The following is a 13,490-nucleotide window of genomic DNA, read 5'->3' on the forward strand; positions in this document are numbered from 1 at the left end:
CTTTCTTTGTCACCTTAATTTTGCTTTAAATTTTTCTTCTCTTTTTTTTTTCTTTTCTTTTGAAAGGGGTTTTTTCAGGCAAATGTGTGAGCAGAGACAGGGAGGGTGAGCTTCCTATGGAATGTTGACTGCTTCGCATGTATTGGCTCTGTCTTGGGTTTGGTGGGAGGTGTGTGCGTGTGTGTGAGACAACTTGCCTGTTGTGGGGCCAACAAAAAAAAGAGCTTTTCAGGGAGGGTGATGAGTGGATAGAAGAAGGAATTTGGTGCCTACAGCCCTGGGGAAGGACCAAGCACCTGATCCTGCTGATTCTGTCAGGTCAGTGTGAACTCTGAGTTCTGTATTGGCAGTGGAGAAACCAAGGAGCACGTCCAAAAGCACCCAGTGCCTTTATTAATTTAAAATGGAGCAGGGGGAACCTCACCAACACTACCAGCATGGATATTGGGAAGATAATGGAAGAAGAGACTGTTTTCCCTCAGCCTTTGGATGTAGTCTTTGCCACTGCCATTATCTGTAGGGGGATCTGTGCCACTGAAGCTGATGCATCCAAGCCAGGAAAACACCAGGCAGCAGGCAGGAGTGATGTCTCTCTGAGCACTCCTGGTGGCATTTCTTGTCTGTGATGGCTTTTAAACTGAGACAGCCCCTTGGAGATGTGGAGGAACATCCCCAGGCCACACCTTCACTTGGTGATGTCCAACTCTGCCTCCTTCCTCATACCAACCTGTGCTGAGATTTGCCTCTTGTTGCTCAAACAATGGGATATTTCAAGTTCTTCTGGGCCTTTTCATACAACAGCTATTTTTCCTTTTATAATTTCCTGCCCTGTGCCAGTGCTGGCTTCTCCACAGCTTTATAAAGGTGTGAACTATATATGAGCACCAAACTCCAGTTCATTTGGAACATCTTGAGCCTTTATCTGGGACCACATCACCATGGAAGGTTAGCAACTTTCTCCTGCTGGCTTCTAAAAGGCCAGAATTCCTCCAGGAGAGTCAAGAAACATGGCAGGAAGTGAGTGGGGATTAAACCTCTATTGGGATCATCAACACCTTTCCAGCCTGCATTCAGCAAGAAGAGCTGAAGTAAAGGAATCACAGAATCATTAGGGCTGGAAAATACCTTCAAGATCATTGAGTCAACCTTTGACCCATCACCACCTGGTCAACCAGAGCAGAGCACTGAGTGCAGCCTCCCCTCATTCCCTGAACACTCCCAGGGATGGAGCTGCTGGAGGCAGGAGGTGGTATCCTGGCACTGCAATAAATGACTTTTTAAAATGGTTATTCTATGCAGAGATTACTTTTTAATTTTTTTCTTAATTTTTTCATTTTTCTTTTCTGCCAGCAGCTATTTGGAAGATTCATCTTTAATTAGCTTGGGAATTGTCTATGTGAATTTCTGCAGAACTAGGCAGAAGGTGTTTATTTCTTTTCCGTTCATTTTTCACACATTTGATTGTTTCAAAGATTTTTGTTCCTGTTTTTTTTTTTTTTTTTTAAGCTACTTTGTGACAGCCAGTCACCTTGGATTTGTTTTTCTTCTGAAATATTTCATTGCTCTTCCTATGTGATTGTCCTCTAAGGAGCTTATCCTCTAACTTCCTAAATCCTTCAAATGAAACCAGGACAAGATTCTGGTTCCTTTACTTGAACTCTTTTTCCTTCCAAACCTGTTTTAGTTTCTCCACAACTGCATTTTGGTCTAGATGAATCAGCCAGATATGATTTGTGATACCAGAATTTTCCTACCACTTTGAGGCAATTATTTTGCAAGGTTTGTATTTGTTCTTCTTTTAAATTATTATTGATTATCACTCCTGTTAATAGCACTATGACATCACAGAATTATAGACTTGTTAAGGTTGCAAAAGACCTTTAATCTCATTGAGTCCAGCCACCAGCCCAGCATCATCCCCATGTTCACCACTAAACAATCTCCCTAAGTGCCACATCCATGTGTTTTTTTAACAATTCCAGGGATGATGATACCATCACTGGAACTCCACTGCCTCTTCCAGTGCTTTACAAAGCTTTCTGTGAAAAAACTCATCCTCATATCCAATCTGAACCTCCCCTGGCACAACCTGAGGCTGTTTCCTCTCACCCTGTCAGGCATCCACCTTCCTTCTAGTCCTGGGTAAACTCCTAGTTGTGGTGTCCATAGGGAAGAGCTGTAATGATAAAGATCCTAAAATTTCAGCTCTCAAATGGAGGAAAATAAGAAAAGATGGGGTTCTCCATGGGGCTGTTTTGCTGCATGTGTCCATCACAACTTGTGCTCAGTCTTTGTCTTTGGTTGTGAAGGATCAGCTTCAGCTCTATCAATGTGCAAACACAGGGGATTTCTTTTGGAATAGTCACATTTATTTTTAAATAAACCACTGGTCAGATGGTGTGGGCATCAGGAGATCTTTTTTCCTGCTGCCAGTACAGTCGTGTCTCTATCAAAACATCATTATTAAAAACTTTAAAATAAATACGCATTTTTCCTCAGTCAGAAGCTCTCTTTGAGCCAAACACACCTGAGATCTCCTTAGCAATGTAAAATAATCTTTAAAAAAAAAAAAAGTCTGAACATTAAAAATAAGAGAAACAGCAAAAATATAAAACCTTTCCCTAAAAAACAGCATTTGTGAGGACATTGTGATCTGTGATTGAGGATGAGGAGCCCAAAAGGCTGAAGATGACCACACAGGGCATCCCCTGAGCATCTCCCCCTTTCCCACCCTACAACTTCCATGACTCCTCCCTTCCTGAGACTCAGCTCCTGTCTTCTCATCTCTCTAAAGTCACAGTGGAGGCAAAGAACTAAGAATATTTGCTTTTCATTACAACTTCCAAAGTGCTTCTGCTGCTCACACCATCTTTTCTTTTAACTGCCTCATCCCAACAACCTTCTCCACTCAGGAACTCATCAAGTTATATCAGGTCTCTCCTGTACCACTTGACTTTAACCCTTCCTTCTCCTCTCCAAGGAACACTGTGCTCACAGACACCTCAGGTTGGGAAATACTTTGCAGATGCCTTTCCCTGAGGAATGTCATCTTAGTCCCCACTTTCTGCCTCTGCTGTTTGTTGGAGAGGTCCAGCACTTGAAAAGATGGGGAAAAACATGGAGAAAGAAGTAAAAAAATGCATGATCTATTTGTCCTGTCTCCTGAAACTGGAATAAATAATTTTTTTGTGCTTCTCAGTCTTCCCCAGCTCCTTGCAAGGAGCTTGTGAGCACCTGAGGTTTTCCAGATACTCTCCCCTCTTTCCCGCTTATCCAAAAAAATGCTCCAATCACAGATGCAATGTCCTGGGCAGTGTCCAGATGCCACATCTCTGATAAGCATCTCCCCACCCCTCCTTGCCCCAGCAGCCCCTGGAAAGAGGACCAGTCCCTCCAGCCTACATCTTTGTCAGGCGCAGGACGTTGAGGCGCACGGGGAGGAAGGTGGCGCCGGAGGCGTACTGGATCTCCCGGAGCACCCCTTCCCACTTCTTCTGCTCCTCATCGTACCTGGGGAGAGCAGACAGCCACTCAGTGCTGAGCAAAGGTCTCCTCTCCCTCCCTCCAGCTGCTCTCCATAGTGCTGAGAGCCCTGGTGCATCCCTCAGGAGTTATTTGGCCACAAGAATTCACATGGGGACTTTCTGGTGTGCTCTGGTTTGGGGGATTTGGTTTTGGATATCAGCACGTGGTCTTGTAGGGGAGGGGATATTTTTCTTCAGGGAATTGGGTTGATGTCACCAAGGTGGAACATCCATAGTGAAGGACAGCAGGATCCTGCTGAGGGTGCCAGAGCACCGAGGTGGGGGACAGGAGCAGCCAGCGCTGAATTAGCAGCTGTCACTAAGAGCTTTCTGCCCACTGCTCTTGGATGTAAGACTATCTGCTCCCCAGCCCAACCTATCTGCTTCACAGCCCAGACTATCTGCTCCCCAGCCCAGCCTATCTGCTTCACAGCCCAGCCTATCTGCTTTCTAACCCAGACTCTGCTTCCCAGCCCAGCCTATCTGCTTCCCAGCCCAGATTCTGCTTCCCAGCCCAGCCTATCTGCTTTCTAACCCAGACTCTCTGCTTCCCAGCCCGAGCACTGGCTGTTCCCAGGGAGAGAAGCATTGCACAGATGCTGCTCCACACCAAAGGGGAGGCTGGAACCTGCTGCAGGCAAAATGTCAATGTACAACAAAGCCAAAGGAGCAAGTTTTCCCTGGTCTGCTGCTGTGTGAGGCTGGGAGAGATCACTGAAGCACCAGTGTGCCCTCCAGCACAGCAGACAGCAAACTTCCCAGACACCCTGTGCTGAGCCTGCAGCTTCGTGCTGGGGTGGCAGCCTCCATCTCACACTGACAGCATAAAAAAAAGACAGAAATTATCCATTTCATTGCTAACATCCCTCCCATGTCCCCTGAACAGCCCTGGGGAAGGTTGTCACCTCCAAACGTCGTTGAGCTCCGTTGGCACCAGCTCCCCTGACTCTGTCTCCACGGTGGCGAAGCCCCCGAGCAGGTAGAGCACCCCAGACAGGCTGACCAGGCTGGCAGAGCTGCGCTCCTGGGGGAACTCAGGGAAGGTGTCCCACCTGCCACAGCGAGAGAGGGGACAGGTCAGAGCATCCTGCCACCCCCCAAACACCGAGGATGGCTTGAAATCAGGATTCAACAGTGACAGATCCAGGTGTGCAGGTCTGGGTGGGATGGCACCATACCCTGGTTCCCATCATCATTGGTCAACTTGGTCTTGCTTGGAGTACAGGGACCAGCATGTCCCAGTGCTGGGGCTGCAGCTGCAAGAGCCACCCAAACTCAGTGGGTTTGTTGTGATGGGTGAAGCTGCCAGGGAACCCAAGGACAGCACACTGGGTGAAACCACTTTAAGGATGAGCCTGGGATGATCCACAGCCAAACCACAGTGATTTTGGGGATGCCCAGCTCTCTGAGGAACCACAAAACCCTAGAATGGCTTGGGTTGGAAGGGATCTTAAGGATTATCCATTTCCAACTCCCCTGCCACGGGCATATAAACTGTAGGAACTGACATCAGGAGTCACAAACTCCAGAAGGGTTGGAAGTTGCTGAATGCACACCTGCACCTACTCCTTGTGTATTCACAGAATCACTGGGTTGGAAGAGACCTTCAAGATTGAGTCCAACCCAGCCCTAACACCTCAACTAAACCATGGCACTGAGTGCCACATCCACTCTTTTTTGAACACACCCAGGGATGGTGACTTTACCGCCTCCCTGGGCAGACCATTCCAGCTCTTTATCACTCTTTCTGTAAAAAACTTTTTCCTAATATCCAACCCAATTTTCCCTTGGCTCAGCTTGAGGCTGTAACCAGAGCTCAGGACATACTTGTTGGTGGCAATGTCATAGACCTCCACAGTGTTGGTCAGACCAGAGTCAGTCACTCCAGCTGCCACGTAGATCTTGTCCCTGTGCACGGTGGCTCCGAACAGGGAGCGGGCAGTTTTCATGGGAGCCATCTCCTTCCACTCAAACTTGGCTGGGTTGTAGACACACATCTTCTTCAGGCACTTCCTGGAGAAAAATGAGGAGCAAAAGGAGCCTCAATCGCCTGCCAAGGGGTGGGTTTGCACTGCAGGGGGTTGGGTGTCTGTTGGGAAGAAGGTGGGGAGCCCAGGGAGGATTTTGAGTAGAGGGACACTCCTCTGTTGGGTGTGCACCCAAGGATGTCCATGCTGGAGTCACCATGTGTGTGTGTAACACATCCTGCTGTGCCCACTTTGGACAGGAGTCCTGAGAGCTCAGCTGGGTGCTCACACACCTGGATACAGCCCCAGGTGTTTTAGTGCTCCTGATCCACTGTGAAGCTGCAAAATACCCTCAGTGATGTTCCTGTCCCAGATGGGCAGTGTGAGGTGGGAATGTGTACATGCTCACACCTTTCAGACCAAAACCCTTCCTAAGCAGGACCAATCCTTGCTGGACTGTGGAATGTTTGCTCTGCAAAGTCACATTGGCAAGGCAGCCACTGTGATGCTCCTGAGAGAGGCTTTTCCTGCTGAGCTTGTCTCCTACAAGAGGGCAGGATGATGAGGTTTCTCCTTCCTGTTGCAAATACACATCTGGATTTGACTACAGTGATCACTCTGCTCCACAAGTTCAAGACAGGAGACCCTAAAAGTGGAGGGGCTTCTTGCTCTTCAATGCCTCTCCCAACCTGTGTGACTTTTTTTTTTTTTTGTGAGCAAAGGGCATCACAGAATGGTTTGATTTGTAAGGATCTTTAAAGATCATCTCATTCCAACCCCCACAGGCAGGGCCACCTTCCAGAGTAAACCAGTTTCCCTTAAAGCCCCCTCCAGGGATGGGGCAATACATTCTGTAAGGAATATATTCCTGTAAGGACACTGCCATTTTCCTGGTGTCCCTCTTGGCCTCCTAAGGTTTTGGAAAGGGCTGCAGACACAAAGGTGAGCGGAGAGGGAAGGATCCACATCTCCCATGCCATGCCATGCCATGCCATGCCATGCCATGCCATGCCATGCCATGCCATGCCATGCCATGCCATGCCATGCCATGCCATGCCATCCCCATCCCATGCCATCCCATCCCATCCCATGCCATCCCATCCCATCCCATCCCATCCCATCCCATCCCATCCCATCCCATCCCATCCCATCCCATCCCATCCCATCCCATCCCATCCCATCCCATCCCATCCTCCTTAAACCAGGCTGAGGAGGGGGATTCCCTCCTTGGTTTTCTCTTGCTTTTTGACTTACTTGTCACCTCCTTTGCCCCCGATGACGTAGACAAGGTCCTTGTGTGACACCACTGCGTGCCCATAGACTGCGTAGGGAAGGGGATCAGCCTCACCCCACTTGAAGGACCTGGGCCAGAAAAAATGGGAAGCAAAAGGATTTGTAGCTTGCTGTCCTAGAGGACATGGCATTTCCCAGCCCTAGAGGTGAGCACAGGGTTGGACTCAATCTCAGAAGCACAGGCTCAGACTGTAAATGTGATCCTAAAAGAGGGTGACAGTAAAATAAGCAGAATATTTATGCTAATATCCATTTTTTTCTTGAGGTCTTCAGGTGGGTATAGGGGTCTATAATGACCCTTGAACCTCCTTTTCTCCAAGCTGAGCCCCCTCAGTTCTTTCAGCTGTTCCTGGTGCTCCAGACTCTTCCCCAGCTCTCTTCCCTTCCTAGGGCTCACTCCAGCCTCTCAAGGTCCTTCTTGTAATGAGGGGCCCAAAACTGCACACAGGATTTGAGGTGGAGCCTCACAGTGCCCAGCACAAAGAAAGAAACATTTCCCTGGTCCTGCTGATCCTGATCCAGGATGCCACTGGTCCTCTTGGCCACAGCTGGCTCATGTCCAGCCACTGTCCACCAGAATAATATCAACCAAATAAAACCAGAGATAAAGTGATCACATCTCTACCAGCTTCAAACTGATACTCAAACCACCCCCTGAGCTCTTAGTGGGGACAGACAAATTCTTTCTCAGAGTCTGCAGGGGCAGAAAAATGCCCTGCTCTGTGGGAATGGAACTGGTTTCAAATCTCTGGCTATAAAACAGACTTGGATCACACACATCTAAATATAGACCAAGCAAAGGCTTGTTGATGCCTGCTGCTCTGTCTCTTTGGGGCAGAGAGCAGCAGGCTTTGGAAGTTTCTGTCTCCTGAGAGAGGAACAAGATGATGTCTTTTAATAAAGCTCATGAGCTAGCATGGGTCAGAGCCCATTGTCCAAAAATAATCAGATATTAAGCCTGATATCAATCAGCATGAGCCACTCTGTAACACATCTGAAAATTTTAGAAACAAGCTTTTCTGTTCAAACCTCTTTTGGCGAGACCACAGTGACTGTCACTGAACCTTTAATCAATGAGCAGGAGCAGAAGGTTTAACAGAAGAAAAAACTCCTCTGTACATGTCTCACATCTACTAATATCAGTCCCAGATAACAAAATATCCCCATGAAAGCTTCCCTCTCCCATAAAGGGAGCAGCTGGAGTGAGACAGCTCAGAGCCCCAGGGCACAGCTCGAGACAGTCCCAGCATCCACAGACAGAGTTCAAACCCTTCTCCCAAAGCTTTTGACCCCAGGAGAGCTGAAGGCAGCTGCTCCTCCTCCTCCTCTGAGCCCCCTCCCACCCCTCTGAGCACTCACAGCCGGTCGTAGCACAGCACCGAGTCCAAGGTCTTCTCTCCCTCCTTCAGTTCCTTGCCTCCAACCACAAAAATCGAGTTTTCTGCCTCCCCCAGGCCGAAGAGGCAGCGAGGGGAGGGCAGGGGGGGCATCCCCAGCCAGTCTGCGTCCAGATGGTCGTACTGGAAGGGAACATATGGTCATTAGTGTGTGCCTGTTTGTTAGCCAGGGTCCAAGGGAGGACAAAGTCTGCTCCCCTCTGCAGCTTGGTCACCCCAGCAGCACTCTCTGCAATGCTCCTGTGGCTGTGCCTTTGTCACAGGACAGGTCTGAGAGCAAACCCAAGTCCCATGTTGGATGGTAAACCTTTTGTGACATGGCACAAGGGCAGAGATGGGTCTGCAGGAACACATTCTCTATTCATCAAAGCCTGGACTTCACAGAGTCACATCAAAGTTGGAAAACACCCCTGAGATCATTGGGCCCAACCTTTGACCAGCACCTCCCTGTCAATTCCAAGGCACTGAGTGCCACATCAGGTCATTTCTTGGACACCTCCAGGGGTGGTGACTCACCCCTGGGCAGCCCATCTCAATGCCTGAACACCTTTAAGAAGTAAAAAATTCTCCATGATGTCCAACCTGAACCTCCCCTGGCGCTGCTTGAGCCTCGTCCTCTCATCCTGTCACTGGTTTCCTGGAAGAAAAGGCCAATCCCAACCTGGCTACACCCTCCTTTCAGGGAATTGTAGAGTGATAAACTCTCTCCTGAGTCTCCTCTTCCAACTTGGAGCAAGCTTGATCATCTTTGGGTGAAAGACTTGCTTGCTGCACTTATAATGGATCATTCCTGGGACTGGAGGAATGGAAGCATTTCAATCCTAGAAATTTTCCTGAACTTTTTAATGCATAGAACACCTCCCAGTATTTCATCCTCACATTTTCCATCTCTGCCAAGTAACACAGGGTGCTGCCAGCAATGTTACACAGATAAATAATAATAATTTACACAGGTAAAGGGTGCCAGACCCATCTGCTGCATCAGATCACCAAACCCTTGGACATCTGTAGATCAAGGCATTGCCTTATCTCCCACCAGGAGGAAAAAAAAAAATTCTTAGACTGGAGACTGAGCACTGGGACTGGGGAAAAAATGTAAAATTCTTAGACTGGAGACTGAGCATTGGGAACTGGGGAAAAAAAAAATGTAATGTAGCTTGACAGAGGAGGGAGGGGTGTCTTGCAGCCAGTTTTGTGGGGCTGCAGGATGAAGTTGTGACACAGCACTGCCTGGAGCATTGTTTGCCATGGGCTCAGGCCAAGGAGCTTCAGCCTGATGGGCTGGCTCCAAAGACTCAGCCTCAGCTGGGTGCCTGTGGTTTTTGTCTCTTTGTAAGCTGTGGTCCACACATGTGTTATTTATAGTGCAACCCTGAGCAGTTCAGTCATCAGGATAGTTCCTGCTTCTTGATGGATTCAGCATTGTTTTCGAGCCATAAATCTTGCAAATGACAAAGAAAGGATACCCTTTTCCACTCAGAATGTCAATGGAATCATTTTGCTCCTGCCAAAATCTGCAAGGCCCCTGGGATTTATCAGCATTTTTATATTTTGGTGCCTGTCCTTAAATCTAAATTATCCCTGACCTAATGCCCCTGGCTTCAGCAGGGGGAATGTGAAATTTGGGAGGATAGAAAGAGTCAGAAGGTGTAAGGAGCTGTGGCAGAATGGCTTATCATAAAGCTGCCTATCTAAATATATTTGAACTGTTAAAAAAGGGCTCCAAACTGCTCTTGCTCATACAGTAACTGTGAGCTACATAACCATGCTGATGTAATAAATTAAACATTTGCAAACTGATGGCACTCTCCAGTCCCAGGATTTGTCTGGTTCTCCCAAGCACAAGTGACATGGTGTGTGAAGAGACCCTTCTTGTGGGGAAGAGCTAAAAGTGGCCCCATGATGCTCATTTGCCACTGAGTCAGTGGCAAACTGGGAGCTGGATAGAGAAATCTTGCTGTTTGCAGCTTAGAATCACAGAGTACTCTGGGGGGAAGGACCTCCAAAGGTTGTTCATCCAACCCACGTGTTCAAAGGGGCACAGATTTGGAGTCAGAGCAGTTTCCCAGGGCTTTGTGCAGTCAAATATAAAATGGCTCCAAGGATGTTGCCCCACCCCTGGAAGTGTTCAAGGCCAAGTTGGATGGAGCTCTGAGCAACCTGGTCTAATTGGAAGGTGTCCCTGCTCATGGCAGGGGTTTGGAACAAAGTGATCTTCAAGGTGCCTCTCAACCCAGGCCATTCTATGATTTTCTGAAGCTTCTGTGACCTCTCTGGGCCCTGCTCCACCTCTGCTGGGAAGATTGGTTCTTCAGCCACAGGTCTGGGCTGAATGCATCATCCTGCTCTTCACAGGTAACTGATGGGGCTGGCCACACCTCTGCCATCAGGATTGTGCAGTGTGAAAGGCTGTATCCCAAACAGGACACCCCCAGCACTTCCTCAGCTTTCCCACTCCCTCCTGCTTTATAGGGCTGGGGTTTTTCCTCCTGGCTTCTCATTCCTTGGACTTCACCTGGCCTGCACAACCCCCTGCCCCTTTCCAGGTGAGGACATGGTCCCTGCACAATGTGCAGCTCTACTGATGAGGGCAATGAGTCAAGGGAGGGATCAGGTCTCTGTGTCTCAGCTTGGCAGCCACCCCCATTTTATCCTTTCTGCCTGGAGATGTTATTGTTTTCCCCAGAAGATGTGAGCCTGGGACACGTTATTGTTTCTTCCCAGAAGATTTGAGCCATGGAGAGGAACAAAAAAAAAATGGATTTCTGGGTATGGGAGGAAGAACAGAGGATTTACTGGATTTCTTGGGGTCAGCAGGAGGGGTAGGCGCCTTGTATTAGCTGTCTACAGGGGAAGAAATGTGGGCAGCAGCCCAGGCTGGGGCTCAGATTGCCTGCACAGCTCAATCCAGTCACAGCTTGGTCACTGCTGGGTTACAGCAGCCACTTCCCCTGAGGAGTATCCCCAAACACACCCATGGTGGTTTCCCCCCCAGAGGCTGAGGCAGAGACTCTGAGCTGGACAAAATCCATCTCCAAACCCATCTCCAGGGGCAGGAGCAGCACCAGGAATGGGGCACGTGCTGGAGGCAGGGACATGTCCTGTGTCCTTGGGGTGTTTGCTCTGTGGCTGCAGCTGCTGCTGCTCCTTTTTCAGCACCTGGCAGTGTCACCCTTGGGTTTTCCTGGGGTTCATAACCAGGGGAAGCAAAGCAGAACCTGGGTGTGATGCCACGAACCTCCCAGTCTGTGACTCTATGGCAGCCAGGGCTGGGCCAAATTCACTGTTCTAAGTAATCCTCTCCTCAGGATTTGGATCAGGAAGGCTCATTCCTATTTCCTACTCCTTCAAACCTTCTTCCTCAACTGCCACAACCACCCCTCAGAGGCATCTGGGAACTTAAGCTCCCACATCTGGGAACTTAAGCTGGCTGGAATTGACTGTGTAAGGGTGCAGAATGTCTTAAGGCATCTGCCTTAAAAATAAAGGGAGAAGGATGTCCAGTAAAGCAACCCAAATCATCCTCCTTTGTTTACATCTTTCAATTTAGCATCACATGACAATAAATTTTATGGGCTTTGCATGGAAGCTAAAGCTTGGTGATGCTCCCAAGTGGTCAAAAAATAAAAAAAAATGTGGAGGTAGTACCTGTAGGAAGTAGGAGCTCATGGGATCCTCTTTGCTGTCCTCGTTGTAGTACAGTCCTCCAACAATGAAGATCTGATTCTCTTTGGTCACCAGACTGACGTGGTTCTTTGGGATTTGAGTAGACAGGGAGGCAAAATAGCACTCGTTGGCATTGGGGTCGTAGGCCACCGCTCCGCTGTCGCTCACCATGAAAATGAGGTCCTGCAGGAACATCCCAAAGCGCATGGTGTCATTCAAGATCCCAGGCAGAGCATCCTCCTCTGCGTCCTCCCCTTCATCTACCGCTCCATTGACAACACTCTCCGCTTGATTCTCACTGTTCTTCTTCACTTTCTTCTTCTTCACCACAGTGAATTTGCCTTTCTGGGCGTCCTTCACCATCTGCAGCTTCTTGAGCAGCTCGGGGCTGGACTTGACCATGCTGTGCTTCTCCACGTGCTCCTGGATGTAGTCGTGGGGCATGAGGCGGAAGCGGACGCTCTCAAAGATGACAGGCAAGGCCTTCTGCCTGCTCTCCCGCTCCTTGGTGCCCACCCACCTCATCACCACCTCGAAGACGCTCTCCTCCTTCTCCACGTTGAGGGAGTCGCTGGAGATGATGGCGATCAGCTCGTCGGGGGAGAGCTGGTAGAACTCCTCGTCCCTGGAGACCAGAGGGAAGCGGTCGCAGATGAAATCCCGGGCGGCCACGGCCAGCCTGGCACAATCCAGCATCAGCCCCAGGCGGAAGATGGCCAGGCAGTTGCTGAGGCAGAGCCTCTTCTGCAGGAAGGACACGCACACGGTGAAGATGGAGGGGATCTGGAACATGTTGGCCACGGAGAAGATGTCCTGCACGTTCTGCTCGGTGAGCTCCAGCTCCGAGGTGTAGATGTAGTGCAGGATCTTGCCCATGACCTCGGGATCGACGTCTTCCAAGCTGACCTCCCTCTTCTTGCTCTCTTCCATGTCTGAGAGGAACATGGCCCGGAAATAGGGGCTGCAGGCTGCCAGCACCAGCCGGTGGCAGGGAAACTCCTTCCCTTTCACTTTTAAGACACAGTCCAGAAACTTATTGTGGTCCAACATGTCTTTGAGTCCGTCCTGGAGAAGGGTTTGCTGGTAGAGACGCAATTCTTCCACTTGATCAAGAGGCAAACCCATGGTGAGGAGTAACAGCTCGTTCTTTGCCCCAATCCTTCTCTTGTGGATAAATATTGGTGGCTATACCTGCACCTGAGTAAAGAAACTGGCTCCAAGCAGAGCTCACAGCCTCACAGGCTTCCAGACCTCGGGCACAGCGGGAATGTGAAACAGCTCCCAGCTGTCTGTGCACTTCAGCTCCCAGCTCGGGGCTTTATATATAGACACAGCAGTGCAGAGCTTAAGGAATCCATAGTGCAGCATGTGTAAGCCGATCACCCTTTAATATGACACACTGGACAAGGAGGAAGGGAGGGGGCTGGGGGAACAGCTGTAATTCCAGCCTCAGTAACTCAGGAAGGGTCTGTCAGCTCCTGAGTCACTGTGGTGGGAGCAGCAGGAGTTTCGCTGCTGTGACACCACGGGGGACACGTGTGACCCACGGGCTTGGGTGAACCTGACAGCCCAATCTGCCTTCTGGGTCATGGCTGGCAAGGCTGGGACTTCCTCCTGATGGTGCTAAATGGGCTTCTCTGAAA

General features: G+C 49.4%; 1 protein-coding gene across 1 annotated transcript; it reads right to left on the reverse strand.

Moving 5' to 3' along the window:
• Window positions 1-83: 83 nt before the first annotated feature.
• On the reverse strand, window positions 84-13,140 carry KLHL40 (kelch like family member 40). The gene is made up of 6 exons (XM_056484468.1): window positions 11,830-13,140; window positions 8,144-8,304; window positions 6,746-6,853; window positions 5,352-5,537; window positions 4,430-4,576; window positions 84-3,510 (listed from the first exon to the last, which is right to left on the reverse strand). The coding sequence occupies exons 1-6, from the start codon at window positions 12,970-12,972 to the stop codon at window positions 3,399-3,401; spliced, it is 1,857 nt and encodes a 618-aa protein (XP_056340443.1). The 5' UTR covers window positions 12,973-13,140; the 3' UTR covers window positions 84-3,398.
• Window positions 13,141-13,490: the final 350 nt, after the last annotated feature.

This window comes from Oenanthe melanoleuca, chromosome 2 (genome assembly GCF_029582105.1).
Source record: "Oenanthe melanoleuca isolate GR-GAL-2019-014 chromosome 2, OMel1.0, whole genome shotgun sequence".
In the NCBI taxonomy this organism is placed as follows: domain Eukaryota; kingdom Metazoa; phylum Chordata; class Aves; order Passeriformes; family Muscicapidae; genus Oenanthe; species Oenanthe melanoleuca.

Bases quoted from the DNA above. Each gene is read 5' to 3' on its own strand.
- KLHL40 (XM_056484468.1), bottom strand. From the start codon at position 12,972: ATGGGTTTGCCTCTTGATCAAGTGGAAGAATTGCGTCTCTACCAGCAA. The intron at 6,854-8,143 runs GTGAGTGCTCAG...TTTCTGGCCCAG, and splicing joins GTGCTGTGCTACGACCGGCT to GTCCTTCAAGTGGGGTGAGG. The intron at 5,538-6,745 runs GTAAGTCAAAAA...ATTTTTCTCCAG, and splicing joins GGGGGCAAAGGAGGTGACAA to GAAGTGCCTGAAGAAGATGT.